The following is a 20407-nucleotide window of genomic DNA, read 5'->3' as shown; positions in this document are numbered from 1 at the left end:
AGCAATCGTGAATAAACCACAAGCACCTTCTGAGCAGGGGGAGGAATCTTATTTCCAATATGAATGGGATGAGGTAGAGCCCAAAGGGCCAGACGTGGAAATCGACTCCCCTAACCCCCAATACACTTCTCCCATTGGTTGGGATGAGAGAAAAGTTCCATCAGTCACAGCAAAATTTGCAGTACCAAGGGGTATTGGGCAACCACTCGATGAAGAAATTGCAGGGTCAATATCTTATCTGGTATCTAATGTCCTTGAAGAGACGGTGATAGAGGACTCAATTAAAAATAATACCCCTGCCCAGCCAATTGCCCTCTGCTGGGTGCACCAAAACTTAACCCCGCAATTTGGGACAATTTGAACGTCCCCACGAGAGCCAAGGACGTGAAGCTGCAAGGATCATTGCGCTCTCTGGTTAAATGTATCACTGTGTTTGCCCAGACAATGTCATCAGATATAACAAAGACACAACAAGATGTGGTGGGGTTGTTCTCCCATGCCAATTACAAACTGAATGCCTTCCGGAAGGAGCTGATAAAGCCTGATCTAAATGTTCGGTATGCTCATTTATGTAAAACCATTAATCCTGTCATTAAATTTCTCTTTGGTAATGATCTGAGTAAACAGGTGAAGGACCAGCAGAAGGTAGCAGCTGGAGTGGTTAGAGGCTTAAGAGTACAGGCAAGAGCAACTGTTATGTTTCGTCCCTATCGCAGGTACACAGGGGACTTTAAGAGAGGATATCCCTCTCAGGCGGCACCACCACACAGGCATTTTTTTAGGGCCACGCCCTCTGCAGAGACAGGGGCAGCAGAATTTTCCCGCCCAAAGCTCTTCGCAGAGGTCGAGCCAAATTGAACAGCCACACCGGCCAAGCCCACTGAAAAAATGAGCACCACATGTACACAGCTGAGTGGATTTTCTAATTATGATAATAAACATAGAAACATAGAAGATAGGAGCAGGAGTAGGTCATTCGACCCTTCGAGCCTGCTCCGCCATTCAACGAGATCATGGCTGATCTTAAAGTTCAGTACCCCGTCCCCGTCTTCTCTCCGTAACCTTTAATACCCTTATACTGAAGAAATAGATCTAATTCCCTCTTAAATATATTTAATGAACCTGCCTCTACTGCCCTCTGTGGCAATGAATTCCACAGATTCACCACCCTCTGGGTAAAGAAATTCCTCCTCATCTCGGTCCTAAATGGTTTGCCTATTATCCTCAAACCATGGCCCCGGGTTCTGGATTTTCCCATCATTGGAAACATCCCATCTGCATCCATTCTGTCCAGTCCTGCCAGAATTTTATATGTCTCTATGAGATCCCCTCTCAATCTTCTAAACTCCAGCGAGTACAATCCCAATTTGCGCAATCTTTCCTCATAAGTCATTCCTGCCATTCCAGGTATCAGCCTGGTGAATCACCTCTGCATCCCTCCATTGCAAGAACATCCTTCCTTAGATAAGGTGACCAAAACTGCACACAATACTCCAGGTGGGGTCTCACCAAGGCCCTGTACAGCTGCAGTAAGGTATCCTTGTTCCTATACTCAAACCCTCTTGATATGAAGGTCAACATACCATTTGCCTTTTCAACCGCCTGCTGTACCTGCATGCTCGCCTTCAGAGACTGATGTACAAGTACCCCTAGGTCTCTCTGCACTTCCCCATCTCTTAATCTATTGCCATTCAAATAGTAATCTGACCTCCGGTTTGTATTACCAAAGTGGATAACCTCACATTTATCCACATTGTAGTGCATTTGCCATGTATCTGCCCAGTCCCTCAATTTATCCAAATCACACTAGAGCTTCCTGACCCCCTCTTCCGTGCACACAACCCCTCCTAGCTTAGTGTCATCTGCAAATTTGGAGATATTACATCCAATCGTCTCATCCAGATCATTAATGTAAATTGTGAACAGCTGGGGTCCCAGTTCAGATCCCTGTGGTACCCCACTGGTCACCGCCTGCCACTCAGAAAACGAGCCATTTAACCCAACTCTCTGTCTTCTACCTGCCAGCCAGTTCTCAATCCACATCAATACTTTGCCCCCAATCCCATGAGCCTTGATTTTGGAAGCCAGTCGTTTATGCGGGACTTTATCGAAGGCCTTTTGGAAGTCCAGGTACACCACATCCACTGGCTCTCCCCCATCTATTTTACCTGTCACCATTGTGGGCGGTTGATTATCAGTGTTCTTTAGCCAATGGTGTAATCTTACTACTGATGCTAATGTACAGCACAGTGTGTGGGTATCAAATTGAGTTTGACCCACAGATATTCCCTCCGGTTAGGAGTAAGGGCTTATACGATTATATATGCAGCCCCCAGCTCTTGGAAGCCACACATAAAGAGATTATGGCTTTAGAATGTAAAAACATAACAGAATACTGCTGCCAGGAAGAGAATGAGTTTGTCTCAAACATATTCAAGCGGGGAAATGAGAGTGATCTTAGATTTATCTGACCTTAATAAGTATGTCTTATAGCAACATTTTAAAATGGACACGATTCATTCCATTATGCCACTATTATGTAAGGGCTATTTTATGGCATCCGTTGATTTGCAAGATGCTTATTATTCAGCATCTATTCACCTGCTCTCTAGAAAGTACCTGAAATCTATTTGGAAGGGTCAATTATGGCAATATAAGACACTACCTAATGGACTTAATTTGGCACCCAGAATATTTACCAAATTTCTGAAACAGGTTTTCTCCTGCCTCAGAAAGGAGGGGTACATGGTGGTGGATTACTTGGATGACACCATCATGATCAGCAGGTCCATGGGTGAAACACAGAGGGCAGTGAACGCCACTACAACACTGCTGCAGGAACTGGGATTTATTATACATCCAGAAAAATCAGTCCTCAGCCCAACCAGAGAAATTAAATTCCTCACGTTCCTCTTAAATACAGAATCTATGAGAATAACTCTGCCAGAAGATTTTAAAAAAAGGTGGAAATTCTTCAGGCTTGTAGTGTTTTGATTGCAGAATCATGTCCCTCTATATGTAAAGTAGCAAAAGTAATTGGGAAATTGGTGGATACTTTCCCAGCCGTTTAGTGCCGTCCGCTAAAATATAGATTCCTGGAAAGAGATAAAGTACAAGACTTAAAGGCCACCAGGGGTTATTTTGATAGACCTACGAGCTTATTGCAAGGGGCTACAGCTGAACTTGCGTGGTAGATGACAAATGTATCGGAGGCTTATGTCATGATAGAGATTAGAAAGTTTTATATGGAAATCTGATCAGATGCTCATGGTGAAGGATGGAGTGCCACACACTTAACTACTTCTGCCAGTGGCAGACGGACTATTCAAGAGATTAGACTGGCATCAACTTCCTAGAAATATTGGCAGCTCAGTTAGCACTGAAGTCTTTTTCCAATGACGAGGCTAGACAACACCTCAGCAGTTGCATACCTGAATAAAATGGAAGGTTTGAAGTCCCTATCATGTAAATGGCTCACAATACAGACATGGAGTTAAAAGGAATATCTGGATTACAGCTGCGCATTTGCCAGGGCATCTGAACTATCAGGTGGATTTGATGTCTACAAAGTTCAACGATAGAGCAGAATAGATGTTGGGTGGAAAGAGTTTTAATCTGATAGTACAGAATTTTAGGGTTGCCAGAGATTGATGTGTTTGCATCTCATTTAAATGTCCAAGTATCCTGGTTGATGGACCCCCAGGCAGAAGCCATAGATGCCTTTACGATTGATTGGGCAGAATTGAATTTCTGTGCTTCCCACATCCCCCCACCCCCCGCCCCTTCTCTCATTAGTAGCTAAATACAAGTTCAGGAGGATGGGGCCACTGGACTCCTGGTGGTGCCAAATTGGCCTTCCCACTCCTTGTTTCCTTTGCTGAATTCGATGCTGCTAGAACGGCCTTTACTGTTGAGAAGGAACAAGGAACAGCCAGTTCAACAAGTATCGCTCCTTCCCCATCCTCTCACTCATCTCGATCTCTTATGTTCCAGGATTGGCGTGAAAAGTTTGGCGTAAAACCATTGCAGCCGAAAGCAGTGGATATTATTTGTGCTTCATGGAGAAAGTCAACTCAAAAGCAATGAGCCACTTATGTTAATAAATGGCAACTGTTTTGTTTTATTGACAGTTTAAATGTTAATTACATTTCAATTGCAGATGTTTTGCATTTCCTCACTGATTTGTTTTATGTTCAGGTAGCCAGTTATAGTCCTATCGATACGGCCAAGAGTGCTTTGGCGGCCTTCCTGACTCTACGAGACACTAAACACTCTGTCGGGAATCATCCCCTGATGAGATTACTATTTCACTTGCATCCACCTTCGCCATGTTATCACGCTGTCTGGGATGTTAAAGTTGTGTTGGATTTGTTGTGACATTTGTCGCCAGTGTACACTTTGGACTTACATGACTGATCTCAGAAATTGCTCATGCTTGTGGCCTTGACTTTGGCCCAAAGAAAATAACTTGTCTAGACTTGGACTATATCATTTGGGAAAATGATTTTGCTGAATTTCATGTTCATGACTTGTTGAAACATAATAAGCCTGATAGTGTGGGAACAAGGTTTAAATTGTACACTTATCAAGAGGGTGAAAGATTATGTGTGGTGAGGTATCTGAGACAATATATTAAATGTACTCATGATATCAGAGGGGAAGAGAGATTCTTGTTTGTATGTTACAGGAAACCGCATCAGCGGGCATCCTCTCAGACCTTGGCCTGATGGCTAAAGAGGACCATGAGGTTGGCCGGAGTGGATACCTCTCGGTTTGGGGCTCACTCAACCAGAGCGGCAGCTACATCGACTGCTAGTAGAGCGGAAGCCCCCATTTGGGATATCATCCATCAGGTGGGATGGTCAAATGAAAGAACTTTTAACTCTGAGGATGGAGGGGGAAAATTTCACTGCAACAATTTTGTAGGCTGCTGATTAGATTGTGCCTCCTACTGGAGGTCCATTGATCTACCCTATGGTCTTTCGGACCATGCAAAAAAAGAGATCACCGAGCTTTGAAATCTCATATTAGCGAACCAACGAGCATCACGAAAAATAATGGAGCATTAAACGAGAACTTACCAATTTGAAGTTTGCTGATTATTACTTGAGTCATGGAAAAAGTGAGATAATATGCCCTCCCGTAATTACTTTAAACATTGTTAAGGTAGTGTTGCATGTTTGCCTCACAATAAAATGTTCTTTTGGCAGAATTATACCAGTGGTCATTTTTTTCAAGATTCAACAATTGGCTGCACATGCACAGTTGGGATCTTGTATTATCTCACCACTCACATGACTCAAATAATAACCATCAAACTTCAAACCGGTAAGTTCCTGTTTAATCCTCCATTAATTTAAGTACTTTGCCTTATGGAGAAAAGCCCTAATTCTTTGCTCACTTTATAAAAGGAACCCGAGCCAAAGATAAAGGGGCAGGGGTCTTATTCCATTTGAATAACAAACCTAACTCATTCAGTGCACAGATACGTGGCTCAGGTCTAGCCTGGAGAGTAGTGGTGTGTGTGGTCTCCCAGGGTAAACACTTACAAACATGTAAGGTCCTAGACCCGGGTTGTAGAGTGCGCGGCTGTTGCACACCCTCCTAAATCAGGATGCTGTGAGGCCATGGATCCTCTTATGTACAGTGATACTGCTCCCGGGGGGTGGTGGGGTTTAAACTGGATTGGCACGGGGATGGGAACCAGAGTGTTAGAGCAGAGAATGAGGCGGAGGAGGATAAAGGTCATGTGAGGACTGCATATTCAGACAGAAATCAAAGGTTGAAATTGAACAGGCTTGTGTGCTGGACAATATGGAAATTAAGGAAGAGGAAGTTTTGGATCTTCTTAAAAACATCAAGATTGATGTTCCCGGAGCCCGACGTGATATACTCCAGGCTGCTGTGGGAAGGGAGGGAAGAGATTGATGGGGCTGTAGCTACAATCTTTAAATCCTATTTGGCTGCAGGGGAGGTGCCAGAGGATTGGAGAATGGTGAATGGAGTCCCCTTGTTTAAAAAAGGTAATGGAGAGAATCCCGGGAATTATAGACCGGTGAGTCTTGCATCAGTGGTGTGTAAACTATTGGAGAGGATTCTTAAGGATAGGATCTAAGAGCATTTAGAGAAGAACAGACTAGTCAAGGATAGTCAACTTGGCTTTGTGAAGGGAAGGTCGTGCCTCACGAGTCTAACTGAGTTTTTAAGGAGGTAAACAAAAGAAATTGTGGTAGATGTGGTCTACGTGGATTTTAGCAAGTCTCTTTAAAAATCATGAGGCTCAATGGAACCTTGGCTGTGTGGATTAAAAAATTGGCTTGTAGGAAGAAAGCAGAGTAGTCGTGGAAGGAAAGTATTCTGCCTGGAGATCGGTGACTAGTGGAGTACCGCAAGGATCTGTTCTGTTCTGGGACCCCCCCCCCCAATCAACCCCCCCCCCACCGCTCTTTGTGATTTTTATAAATGACCTGGATGAAGAGGCAGAAGAATGGGTCATTAAGTTTGCAGGTGACTTGAAGGTTAGACGATTGTAGATGGAGTTGAAGGTTGTCAAAGGTTACAAGAGGATATAGACAGGATGCAGAGTTGGGCAGAAAAGTGGCAGATGGATTTCAATCCGGATAAGTGTGAGGCAATGTATTTTGGAAGGATTAACCAGAAGGCTGAGTACAGGGTTAATGGTCGGTTACTTAAGAGTGTGGATGAACAGAGCGACCTTGGGGTTCAAATCCATACATCCCTCAAGGTCGCCGCACAGGTTGATAGGATAGTGAAGAAGGCCGATGGGATGAATCAAAGGATTCATTTACAGGGGGATTGAGTTCAGGAATAGAGAGGTCATGTTGCAACTCCACAAATCTCTGGTAAGACCACATTTAGACTATTGTGTTCAGTTCTGGACACCTCATTATAGGAAGGATGTGGAAGCTTTGGAAAGGGTACAGAGGAGATTTACCAGGATGTTGCCTGCGTTGGGAAATAAGTCTTGTCAGACAAGGTTCGCAGAGCTGGGACTTTTCTCTTTGGAGCATAGCAGGAAGAGAGGAGACGTAATAGAGGTCTACAAAATTATGAGAGGCATAGACAGGGTGGGCAGCCGGCATCTGTTTCCCAGGGCAAGATAAGCAGACACAAGTACAAAGTTGAGGGAGGGAAGTTTAGGGGAGACATCAGGGGTAAGTTTATTTTTATGCAGAGAATTGTGGTTGCCTGAAATGCCTTGCTGGGGATGGTGGTGGAGGATGAAACACAAGAGACTCTTAGTCACATGGATGAAAGTAAAATAGAGGGTTACGGCATATTTAGCACATTTTTTTAGGAAGGAATGTATGGGTTGGCACAGCATCGAGGGCTGAAGGGCCAGTACAGTGTTGTATTGTTCTATGTTCTATGTTTATACGTGATAGAAATGTTCTCGGGTGTATTTATTTTAATGCAAGGAGTATAATCAGAAAGCCAGTCGATCTTAGGGTATGGATTGGCACATGGGATTATGACATTATTGTTATTAGTGAGACTTGGTTGCAGGAGGGGTAGGACTAGCATCTCAATGTTCTGGGGGATTCCATTGTTTCAGATGTGATAGAAGGGGAGTAATGAAAGGGGGAAAAGTGGCATTGCTAGTTAGGGAAAATATCACGGCTGTGCATAGCCAGGACAGCCCAACAGAGGGCTCGTTGACAGAGGCCATATGGGTGGAGTTGAGAACTGGGAAAGGGGTGACCTCATTGAGAGGGTTGTATTATAGACCACCCAATAATCAGCGAGAATTGGAGGAGCAAATCTGTAGAGAGATAGTAGATCGATGTAAGAAACAAATATGTGATAGTGGGAGATTTTAAACTTTCCACATATTGACTGGGATTCCTGTACTGTAAAAGGCTGGACAGCTTGGAGTTTGTCGAATGTATTCAGGAAAGTTTTCTAAACCAATATATAGAGGTACCATCGAGAGAGGATGCAATACTGGATCTCCTGTTAGGGAACTAGATAGGACAGATGACAGAAGTATGTGTAGGCGAACATTTTGCATTCAGTGACCATAATGTCATTAGTTTTAAGTTAATTATGGATAAGGACAGGTCTGGTCTCAGAGTTAAGATTAGAAATTTGATAAAGGCTAATTCTGTGGAAATGAGATAGGAACCAGGAAGCGTGGATTGGGATAAGTTGTTTTCTGGCAAGATGTGTTCAGTAAATGGAAGGCCTTCAAAGGCAAAATCTTGAGAGTACAGAGTTTGCACGTTCCTGTCAGCATTAAAGGAAAAGTTACCAGGCACAAGGGACCCTGGTTTGCAAGGATATTGGCAATCTGGTGAAGAGGAAGAGAGAGGTGTATCGCAGATATAAGCAACAAGGAGGAAATTAGGTATTTGCAGAGTATAGAAAATGTAAGAAAATACTTAAGAAGGATATCAGGAAGGCAAAAAGAGACAAGGTTGCTTTAGCAGACAATTTGAAGGTAAATCCGAAGAGTTTCTACAAGTATGTTAAGAGTAAAAGGATAGTAAGGGACAAAATTGGTCCCCTAGAGGATCAGAGTGGCCATCTATGTGTGGAGCCTGACAAGATTGTGGAGACCTTCAAGCAGATTTTTTTGCATCAGTATTTACTCAAGAAACTGGCATAGTGTATAAAGAAGGATTGGAAACAAGCAGCAGTGGCATGGAACATATAGAGGTTAAAGAGGTGCTTACTGCCTTACAGCGAATAAAGGTAGATAAATCTCCCAGGCCTGACATGACATTCCCTCGGACCTTGAGGGAGACAAATGTAGAAATTGCAGGAGCCTTGGCAGAAATATTTAAAATGTCCTTAGCCACAGGTGAGGTGCTGGAAGATTGGAGGGTAGCTCATGTTGTTGTTGTTTAAAAAAGGCTCCAAAATTAAACCAGGAAATTACAGGCGAGTGAGCCTGATGTCAGTAGTAGGTAAAATATTGGAAGGTGTTTTGAGAGATCAGATATATAAGTATTTGGATAGCCAAGAGCTGATTAAAGATAGTCAACATTACCTTCTGCATAGTAGGTCATGTTTAACGAATCTACCAAGAAAGTTGATGGAGGAAAGGCTGTGGATGTTGTCTACATGTACATTAGTAAGGCCTTTGTCAGGATCCCACATGGGAGGTTAGTTCCGAAGGCTCCAAGGACTTTTCCATAGAGAGGTTGTAAACTGGATTTGACAATGGTTGGATGGGAGAAGCCAAAGAGTAGTGGTGGATGATGGCTTCTCAGACTGGAGGCCTCAGGGAATTGGTGCTGGGACCATTGTTGTTTGTCATCTATATCAATGATCTGGATGATTATGTGGGGAAATGAATCAGCAAGTTTGCTGATGACACTAAGATTGTAGGCATTGTGGACAGTGCGGAAAGTTTTCAAAGCTTGCAGAGGGATCTGGACCAACTGGAAAAATGGGCCAGAAAATGGCAGATGGAATTTAATGCAGACAAGTGTGAGGTGCTGCATTTTGGAAGGACAAACCAAGGTAGGACATACACAATAAATGGTAGGGCACTGAGGAGTGCAGAGGAACAAAGGGATCTGGGAATTCAGATACATTGTTCCTTGAAAGTGGTGTCAGAGGTAGATAGGGTTGTAAATAAAGTTTTTGTCATCTTGGCCTTCATAAGTCAAAGTATTGAGTGCAGGAGTTGGGATGGTATAGTGAGATTTTATGATATTAGTGAGGTCAAATTTGGAGTATTGTGTGCATTCAGGTAGCCATATTACAGGAAGGATATCAGTAAGATTGAAAGAGTGCAGAGAAGATTTACTAGGATGTTGCCAGGTCTTCAGAAGTTGAGTTACAGGGAAAGATTAAACAGGTTAGGACTTTATTCCTTGGAATGAAGAAGAATGAGGGGAGATTTGATAGCGGTTTACAGAATTATGAGGGGTACAGACAGAGTAAATGTGAGTAGGCTCTTTCCATTTAAATTAGGAGAGATAAATAAAAGAGGACATGGCTTTAGGGTGAAAGGGGAACATTAGGGGAAAGTTCACTCAGAGAGTGGAACGAACTGCCATCTGATGTGCTAAATGCAGGCTCACTCACATTGAAATCTCCTGGTATCAGACACCTATGGGGGATTGATAGATACCGAATAAGTGAATTTTCCGGTTGGTTGGGATTGCCTATTGCGCGATTAGTGAAATAACAGAGAGGCGTGCCAATTTCACACTTGCATATTGTTTCAGAGTTCTTTGTGTATTGGCCTATGTGTTGTGCGGTTTTGTGTTGAAAAGTGACAGTTTGCCAAATCGTTCAAATTATGTTACAAGATCAAACCAGCAACCACAAAGAGGGCATATCACACAGGGGTAAAGATGAACAATTATTTCATTAACAAAAATTCACCTTCAAACTTTAATTCAAAAATCCCCCCTTTATAACAATGCCCACTGGTTACTAAGCAAATTTCTACAACAGTGTAAAACTAATAAATTCCCCAGCCTAAATATAACATATGTAATTAAAGTCTAAGTTATATTTCCAACCAGCCCACAGAAAAACTTAGACACAAAACACACACAAAACACACAAGACTCACAAAACTTCGATCTCAACCAAAGCAAAGATCATAAACAAAATTCAGTTTGTTTGGTAAACTGAAGCCAAAAGATCTTAGAGAGAGAGGGAGCACAAAATTCAGTGTCTTCTTGTGTTGCTTGCAGAGAGTGGAACAATGGCTTGGTTCCGACCCTTCTGGCTGCCTTCGGAATGTTCATCCCTTTTTGAAATCCCAACATTCTAAACTGTCTTTCAGACAAGGACTCATGTTTTGGGCCTTCTTCCACTCCACAGCACCCCCAGTGGTGATTTATCATCCAAGTCCAGAAATTTTTAGATCATTTTCTGCACATGCTCAATCTGTCTCCCACTCTCTCAGCAGTCCACCTTCACCTTGGCTCTTAAAGGCAAACTGTCAGTTTTCAACACAAAACCACACAACACATAGGCCAGTACACAACACAAAACTCTGTAACAATATTTTTTACCCACTTATTTTCTGCAATATTTTAGCTGGTTGCTTAAATCCTGGATATCAGGGGTTTTAGTGTATTTGGAAACAGATTTATTTGGAGTTATTTTGGCACCTTATTTCACTCCGTAAAGCTAATATCCCTATTCCTCTCCAAAACTTGGCCTCAAATTAACAAGAATATACTCACCTGTCATTCTTAAGGTTCTGCATGACTCCTGAAGTTCCTCTATTTGCTTCAACATCATAGATTTAAATTGTTTGTCATGAGATTCCATTGCGCAATCTCTGAAAAAGATTAAGATAGCTTTTCAACAACTTAAAAGTTATGTTTACCCAATGCTTTCAGCAAAGAAAGATGTCCTAAGGGACTTCACAGAAGTTTTACTTGTTTACATACACAGTAAAACCCTCCAGTATCCAGCAGCTATGGGGATTGATAGATGGCAGATAAGTGAATTTGCTGCATGTTGGGTGATCAATGAACTAACTGCTAGGGGCACAAATGTTATACTTCCATTTTTTTTTTAACCTATTTTATTTCCACAATATTTTTTCCGGTTGATTCAGGATGCCAGTTGCTTGAATTCTATGAGGTGACTGAGGAGGTTCGGTATGTCACCGAAGACTCTTGAAAACTTCTACAAGTGGACCACGGAGAGCATTTTGGCTGGTTGCATCACTGCCTGGTATGGAGGTGCCAACTCTCAGGACAAGAATAAATTCCAGAGAGTTGTTAACTCGGCCTGCGACATCACAGGCACCAGCCTCCACTCCATCGAGGACATCTACAAGGCCGTGTCTTAAAAAGACAGCCTCTATCCTCAAAGATCCCCACCACACAGGCCATCCCCTCTTCACTCTGCTACCATCAGGAGAAAGGTACAGGAGCCTGAAGAGAAGTACTCAGTGGCACAAGGACAGCTTCTTCCCCACTGCCATCAGATTCCTGAATGATCAATGAACCAAGGACACGGCCTGACTTTTCGTTCACTATTATTGTTCCTTTTTTTTAATGGTAATGTTGCAAGATGGTTATAATGTGAACATTTGCACTGATTTGCTGCTGCAAAAATATTGAATTTCATAACTTGTTCTTGACAATAAATCCTGATTCTTCTTTTAGCTCAAATACAAGGTCGCGTGGAGACCTCAACTCCCGCAAATACCGCTGACCAGTGGCATAGCTAGGAGGGCGCTCCCCCGGGCACATTCTGCCAAAGTACTGCCTTTATGCACTGTGTGCTCATCACTGTGCTGGTGGGCCACCAGCGCACCATAGGAGCCGGGGTGAGAATGAAGATCTGCACATTCACCCCCATCCACTTACTTGAAATGTACTGCAAGGCACGATTGTTGCCCCCTCACTCAGTAAGTAAAATAAAAAATGATAACAATGTTAAATGTTGCAGTGAGACGAGGACATATTGCTTTATTTCCCCCCCCCTCCCCCCAAATGAACTCCTTGCTTTATTCAAGGACTTTTGCCTGCATGGTGCGCAGACCAGCTGAAACCCTAGAAGGAGCTTCCAGCTTAGTGGAAGCCTTGGTGCCAGTTAGCAGGAGGTGAAGCCTGGCAGGTCCTGGAGATCAACAGCTCCTATCAGAACAGACGTCAGTCTCAGTACAACACGGATCCTTTGAATTTATACAGTCAGATACAGAATCAGGCTTCTCTCAGTTTTGAAGGCATTTGTCTTTTTGTCTTTTCTCCGCTTCCCACTGAGTTAAGATTATCATTCATTTCACGAAAATGTTGTGTGCACTGTCAGCCTATGAAGACACCTGTGGTATCTGGTGTCCCACCATTAATTCACAACACATTTGCATTCAAATATGGAACAAATCTCCATTTTTCTCTTGTGGGAGTTTGTCGACTTGCATTCCGACAGAGAGTCCCCCACCCCACTAAAACGTCAGTGTGGCCCACCATTCAACCACTGACTTACCATCTGGTATGTTTCATGGCGCCTTCTCGATGTGCTCACTCCCCTTAACCTTAGTACTTGGCTACGCCCCGCAACTGACCAGCTGGACATTTCTAAAATTCTGTTCCAGCTTTTCAGCATTGCCTGGATTTTTCCTTTTGTTTCTGATTACAGAAATAGATGGGAGTTCTGTAAGGAGATGCTACCGTCTCCTCATGTCTGGGTGGGTTTCTTCCCCCCCCCCCCCCAATTGGGCTCTGGTTTTCCTCCCACCATTCAAAATGTACTGAGGGGGCGTAGGCTAATTGGGTATGATTGGGCAGCATGGGCTTGTGCTGCAATGGCCTGTTACCATGTCTAAATTCAAAAATTTTAAATTAAAAACAAAATTGTGATGAAACTCTCCATCTTGCAATTTCATTCCCTGGGAACCCTTGAAAGAACAAGTCAAAGAATCAGGAATTCAAAATATTCACCTTGGTCTTATCAACATAGCAGAAAGAGAGAAGTTTATTAATTTAAATTGAGATGTGATAGAATGGGGGGGAATGAAAGGGGGAGGAGTGGCATTGCTCGTCAAGGAAAATATCACAGCTGTGCTCAGGCAGGACAGACCAGAGGGCTGGTCCACTGAGGCGATATGGGTGGAGCTGATGAATGGGGTTGTATTATAGACCGCCCAATAGTCAGCAAGAATTGAAGGAGAAAATCTGTAGAGGGAACACAAGGTTGTGATAGGAGGAGATTTTAACTTGTCACATATTGACTGGGACTCCCATACTGCATAAGAGGTGGATGGCTTGGAGTTTGTCAGATGTGTTCAGAAAAATTTTCTAAATCAATATATAAAGGTATCAATTAGAGAGAGTGCAACACTGGATCTTATATTGGGGAACGAGATAAAACGGGTGACAGAAGGGGAGCATTTTGGGTCCAGTGATCATATTGTCATTAGTTTCAAGTTAATTAAGGAGAAGGATAGATCGGGACCTCAGGTTGAGATTCTAAATTGGAGAAAGGCCAATTTTGAGGAAATGAGAAAGGATCTAGTATTGGGACAAGTTTCTTTTTCGGGAAAGGGTGTGTGAGGTAAGTGGAGGACCTTGAAAGGGGAAATTTTGAGAGTACAGATTTTGTATGTTCCTGTCAAAATTAAAGGCAAAGTTAGCAGGCATAGAGAGCCTTTGGTTTTTGAGGGATATTGGGGATCTGGTTCAGAAGAGAGAGGTGTATAACAGGTATATAGGAAACATGGAGCAAAAGCAAGAAACAGCTCAAAAAAGATATCAGGAAGCTAGAAGAAGACACGAGGTTGCTTTGAAAGATAATGTGAAGAAAAATCCTAAGAGTTTCTACATGTATATTAAGAGCAAAAGGACAAACATTTGTCTCCTTGAAGATCAGAGTTGGATTTGTATAGAGCCAAAAAAGATGGGGGAGATCTTAAATGTTTTCTTTCATCAGTATTACCTCAGGAAATTGGCTCAGAGATGTGGGAAGTAAGAAAAACAAGCAGTGAGATCATGGAATTTATAGAGACTAAAGATCAGCAGGTGCTTGCTGTCTTAAAGCTAATAAGGATGGATAAATCCCCAGGGCCTGACAAGTATTCCCTCAGGCCTTGAGGAAAGCAAGTGCAGAAATTGCTGGGGCTCCGGCAGAAATATTTAAAATGTCCTTAACCACAGGTGTGGTGCCAGAAGATTGAAGGGGAGCTCACATTGTTCTGTTGTTTAAAAAAGGGTCCTGCAAATTATAGGCTGGTGAGCCTGATGTTAGTCGTAAGTAAATTAGTGGAAGATCATCTAAATGATCAAATATATAATTATTTGAATATCTAGGATCTGATTAAGATCTGATTAGGCTTTTTGTATGGTGAGTTGTGTTTATCCAAACTTATAGTTTTCAAGGAGGTTACCAGGAAAGCTGACGAAGGAAAGGCTGTGGATTTTGTCTACATGGACTTTAGTAAGGCCTTTGACAAGGTCCCACATGGGAGGTTGTCGGGAAGATTCATACACTAGCTATTTGTGGTCAAGTAGTGAACTGGATTCAACAATGGCTAGATGGGAGAAGCCAGAGAGTAGTGGTGGATGATTGCTTCTCAGACTGGAGGCCTGTGACTAGTGGTATGCCTCAGGGATCAGTGCTGGGACCATTGTTCTTCTGTCATCTGTATCAATGATCTGGATGATAATATGGTAAATTGGATCAGCAAGTTTGCAGATGAAACTAAAATTGGAGGTATCGTGGACAGTGAAGAAGGGTTCCAAAGCTTGCAAAGGGATCGGGACCAGCTGGAAAAATGGCAGATGGAATTTAATGCAGACAATTGTGAGGTGTTGCATTTTAGAAGGACAAACCGAGAAAGGACGTACACAGTGAATGATAGGGCACTGAGGAGTGTGGTAGAAGGATCTGGGAATACAGATACATAATTCCTTGAAAGTGGTGTCACAGATGGACAAGATTGTAAAGAGATCTTTTGGTATATTGGCCTTCATAAATCAAAGTATTGAGTAGGAGTTAAGATGTTCTGGTAAAGTTGTACAAGACATTAAGGTGGAAAGAGTGCAGAGAAGATTTACTAGGACTTCAGGAACTGAGTTACAGGGAAAGGTTAAACAGGTTAGGACTTTATTCCCTGGAGTGCAGAAGAATGAGAGGAGATTTGATAGAGATATTTAAAATTATGAGGGGTATCAACAGTGTAAATGTAGGTAGACTTTTTCCACTGAGGGCAGGTGACGCATAAACAAGAGGGTATGGGTTAAGGGTGAAAGGGAAAAAGTTTAGGGGGTATATGAGGGGGAACTTCTTCACCCAGAGAGTGATGGGAATAAGTTGCCAGCTGAAGTGGTGAATGTGGGCTCAATGTTAACATTTGAGAAGAATTTGGACAGGTCCATGGATGGGAGGGGTATGGAGGGATAGGGACTGGGTGCATTTCAGTGGGACGAGGCAAAACAAAAGTTCTAGAAGGGCTGAAGGGGCCAATTTCAGTGCTGTATTCTATGGTTCTATTTAGTAACTAACACTGTGGCAATTATCCTAACTACTCAACATCTGTTTAATTGGCCACAGTGCTTTGGAAAAAGAGCTCACTATTTGTGAACTTCATTATATATAACCTATGTGTTCCTCATTACACATGAACCTCTCATATATAGCATATATTATTTACGATGAAGCACCATACAGCAGGGTCAGATGTTACCAATATCCTGGCGGGCAGCTTTGCTGGAGCTGTTAAGGAGGGTTTAAACTAATTTGGCTGGGGAGGGGTTGGGAAAATGAATGTGAGGGCAGAGATTAGGGTAGAAGGACAAAAGCAAGATGAGTTGGTGGGAAAGACAGGCAGGGAACACAACAGCCATTTGGAGGGGTTGAAATGTGTCTATTTCAATACTAGGAGTATTAGGAATAAAGGGGATCAGTACATGGAACAACGATGTTGTGGCTGCTACTGAAACTTGGCTGGAGGAAGAGCAGGGTTGGCTGATGCAGTGACCAGAGTACAGGAGTTTTAAAAGGAATAGGATGGTATGTTAGAGAGGGGAGGAATAGCATTACTGGTCAGGGATAATATCACGGCTGTAGAAAGGGAGGATGCTGCAGCGGGAGTGACCACTGAGTCGGTGTGGGTGGAAGTCAGAAATAGGAAGGGAGCTATCACTGTGCTGGGAGTAGTCTATAGGCCCCCAAAGGACACCAAGGAGCAGATGAGTAGACAGATTTTGGGATGGTGCGGGAAATACAGGGTCATAGTTATGGGTGATTTCAACTTCCCAAATATTGACTGGCACCTCCTGACTGCAAAAGGGATAGATGGGGCTGAATTTAACAGGTGTACAAGAAGGATTCCTGACACAGTACGTGGACCGGCCAACAAAGAGAGAGGCCACATTGGATCTGGTTCTGGGGAATGTAAACCTGGTCAGGTGGCAGACCTCTCAGTGGGGGAGCATTTTGGTGAGAATGACCTTAGTTTCACCATAGCTATGGAAAAGGATAAAAATAGACAAAATGGCAAAGTGTTTAACTGAGGAAAAGCTAACTATGAAGCGATAAGGCAGGAATAGCGAGAGTAAATTGGAAACAGATGTTGAAGGGTGGAATCACAGAAGTAATGTGGAGGAAGTCTAGGGACCATTTGTGCCAGGTTCAGGATAGGTTTGTCCCACTGGGACAAGGAAAAGATGGTAGAAAAAGGGACTGTGGTTGATGAAACAGGTTAGGCAAAAGGAAGAAGGAAGCATACATTAGATATAGGAAGCAGGAAATGGAAAGGGCTCATTAGAAGTACATGTTAGCTAGGAAGGAGCTTAAGAAAAGACAGAAGAGCTTGAAGGGGGAATGAGAAGTTTTGGAATGTTGGATTAAGGAGAACACCAAGGTGTTCTATGCATATGTGAAGATCAGAAGGATGTATGAGAATGAGGGTGGGGGAGATAAAGGATAAAGGAGTTAATATGTGCCTTGAGGCAGAGGAGGTTGGGAAAGTGCTAAATATATAATGTGCATCAGTATCCACAAAAGAAAAGAACCTTGATCATAGTGAGGTCAGAATAGAACATGCTTGTGTGATGGACAATGTGGAGATTAAGGAAGAGGAAGGGTTGGATCTTATTAAACACATCAAGATTAATGTACCCGGGGCCGGACGCGATATATCCAGGCTGCTGTGGAAAGTGAGAGAAGAGTTAATTGGGGAAGTGGCTTTGATCTTTGAATCCTCTTTGGCTGCAGGGGAGGTGCCAGAGAATTGGAGAATGGCAAATGTAGTCCCCTTGTTTAATAAAAAAGGTAATAGGGAGAATCTTGGGAATTATAGACCAGTGAATCTTACATCAGTGGTGTGCAAACTATTGGAGAGGATTCTTAAGAATAGGATCTATGAGCGTTTGGAGAAGTACATTCGACTCAGGGATAGTCAGCTTGGCTTTGTGAAGGGAAGGTCATGCCTCATGAGTCTAATTGAATTTTTTGAGGAGGTAACAGAAGAAATTGATGAGGGTAGGGCAGTAGAAGTGGTCTACATGGATTTTAGCCAGGAATTTGTCAAGGTCCCCCAAGAGGGACTCATTCAGAAATTCACAAGACACTGGATCAGTGGAACCTTGGTCATGTGGATTAATAATTGGCTTGTAGGAAGAAAGCAGAGAGTAGTAGTGGAAGGAAAGTATTCTGCCTGCAGCTCAGTGACTGGTGGAGTACCACAAGGATCTGATCTGGGACCCCTGCTCTTTGTGATTTTATAAATGGCCTGGATGAAGAGACAGAAGGATGGGTCAGTAAGTTTGCAGATGACACAAAGGTTGGAGGAGTTGTGGATGGAGCTGATGGTTGTGGAAGGTTACAAGAGAATATAGACAGGATGAAGAGTTGGATGGAGAAGTGGCAAATGGAGTTCAATCTGGATAAATGAGAAGTGATGATTTTGGAAGGACAAACCAGAAGGGTGAGTACAGGGTTAATGGTCAGTTACTTAGGAGTGTAGATAAACAGAAGGACATTGGAATCCAATTCCACACATCCCTCAAGGTCGCTGCACAAATTGATAGGATAGTGAAGAAGGCCGATGGGAGGATTGATTTCAGGAGTAGAGGGATCATGTTACAGCTCTACAAATCTCTGGTGAGACCACACTTAGAGTATCATGTTCAGTTCTGGTCACCTCATTATACAAGGGATGTGGAAGTTATGGAGAGGATGCAGAGGAGATGTACCAGGATGTTGCCTGGATTGGAAAACAAGTCTTATGAGACAAGGTTAGCAGAGCTGAGACTTTTCTCTTTGGAGCATAGAAGGATGAGAGGAGTCTTGATAAAGATCTACAAGATTATGAGAGGCATAGATAGGGTAGACACTCAGCACCTACTTCCCAGGGCAGGAACAACAAACACCAGAGGACATGTGCACAAAGTTAAGGGAGGGGTTTAAGGGAGACATCAAGAGTACGTTTTTTTTTAAACACAGATTGAGTTGTGGGTGCCTGGAATGCCTTGCTGGGGATAGAGGTGGAGGCTGAAACATTGGGAGCATTTATGAGACTCTTAGACAGGCACATGGATGGAAGAAAAATAGAGGGTCATAGAGTAGGGAGGGTTTAGTACTTTTTTTAGCAAGGAATATATGGGAGAGCACAACATTGAGGACTAAAGGGCTTGTACTGTGCTGTATTGTTCATTGTACTATGTTTGAGCACCTATTTTATTCAAACTTGATCCTGATCATATTGCAGACCATTTTTCAAAAAGTCATGCATTCTCTTTTCATCCTTTTTTTTCTATATTTATTTCTTTTTCTTGTTGTACATCAATTAATTAAGAATAATACTAGATATGTTTCTAACTTTGTGAAAGTGGGAGGAGTGGATGAATAGACGAAGAATTTTATAGAGGTACCTGATAGCAAGGAAAGTAAATTTTGCTAGTATTAATATAAATGGAATACAGAATCAAATATAATAGAAAAAAATTACTTTTATTTATACATTATATATATATGCACACACATAAAAGCAAAAGTAGATATAGCCTTTTTGCAAGAAACTTATTTGATGAAAAAGGAGCATCAAACGTTGACAAGAGATTGGGTTGGATTGGTACTGGCATCTTCATTTAATTCAAAAGCTAAAGGTATGGCAATATTACATAAAAATTTACCAACTAGAATATTAAATACTACCATTGATACAGCCGGAAGGTATGTAATGGTTACATTATAGCAGGGTTGCTACTGCTACAGCCAGGCTATAGCTCACAGTTATGGCTCCTGGTCTGTAGCTCAAGACTCACGGAGAAAGATGACACACATACTGGTAGAGTGTATTTGACACCGAGTTTATTTTGGGGCAGCACTGCCTTTATAGTGAGGTCAGCCGCATCACCACTGGCTATCAATTGGTCAATTCCAGCATCTGGGCCCTGATTGGACCCCTGGGATCTGCTGGCAGTGATTAGCCAGTTTCACCATTCCCTGGTGGCCTATGGAAACAGGCATTTCAGCCCGTGCGAAGTCTTGCCAGTCACCGCATTCAATGGCCCTTTCTGGTATTGGCATGAGTCGAGGGCCACTACAACATGTCAGATCAATTCAGAATATTGGACTTTATAGAATGTTTACACACCAAATGCAGATGGCAGAAAATTTATACAAGACATTTCTGCAATTAACGGATGCAAAAGAGAAAAATATTAGTTGGAGGAGATTTCAATTTTACCTTAGATCCAAATTTAGTAAAATTATAAAAAGTAAAATTAGCCGCTTTCAGGTGGAATCGCTTGGAGAATGCGGATCTCGATCAGGCTGCAAGTGTCTGTGAAGAGACGTTCAGGTGGCAGCACTGAAGGAGGTGTTCTGCCATCTGAAAGATCTGAAGTGGGGAGAGGGCCACAGAGCAAATGCTGGCTCTAAGCAGGGGAAGCAGTCTCACAGCTCATCTCCCCGCTGCCCGACAGCCCCCTCCCCGCTGCCCGACAGCCCCCTC

The 20407-nt window shown here is 42.8% G+C and overlaps 1 protein-coding gene across 2 annotated transcripts in view; it reads right to left on the bottom strand.

Annotated features, from left to right (window-relative positions):
• Positions 1 to 20407, bottom strand: part of LOC138747342 (NFX1-type zinc finger-containing protein 1-like) — a 118814-nt gene that overhangs the window by 86600 nt on the left and 11807 nt on the right. For both annotated transcript variants that reach the window (XM_069906464.1, XM_069906455.1), the window contains exon 2: positions 11178 to 11275. In XM_069906464.1, coding sequence (XP_069762565.1) covers positions 11178 to 11265 — 88 coding nt within the window. In that variant the 5' untranslated portion in view covers positions 11266 to 11275. The remainder of the gene's footprint in view (positions 1 to 11177; positions 11276 to 20407) is intronic.

This window comes from Narcine bancroftii, chromosome 1 (assembly GCF_036971445.1).
Source record: "Narcine bancroftii isolate sNarBan1 chromosome 1, sNarBan1.hap1, whole genome shotgun sequence".
NCBI lineage: Eukaryota > Metazoa > Chordata > Chondrichthyes > Torpediniformes > Narcinidae > Narcine > Narcine bancroftii.
The sequence above is the reverse complement of the archived record's forward strand: the minus strand, read 5'-3'. Positions and strand labels throughout refer to the sequence as shown.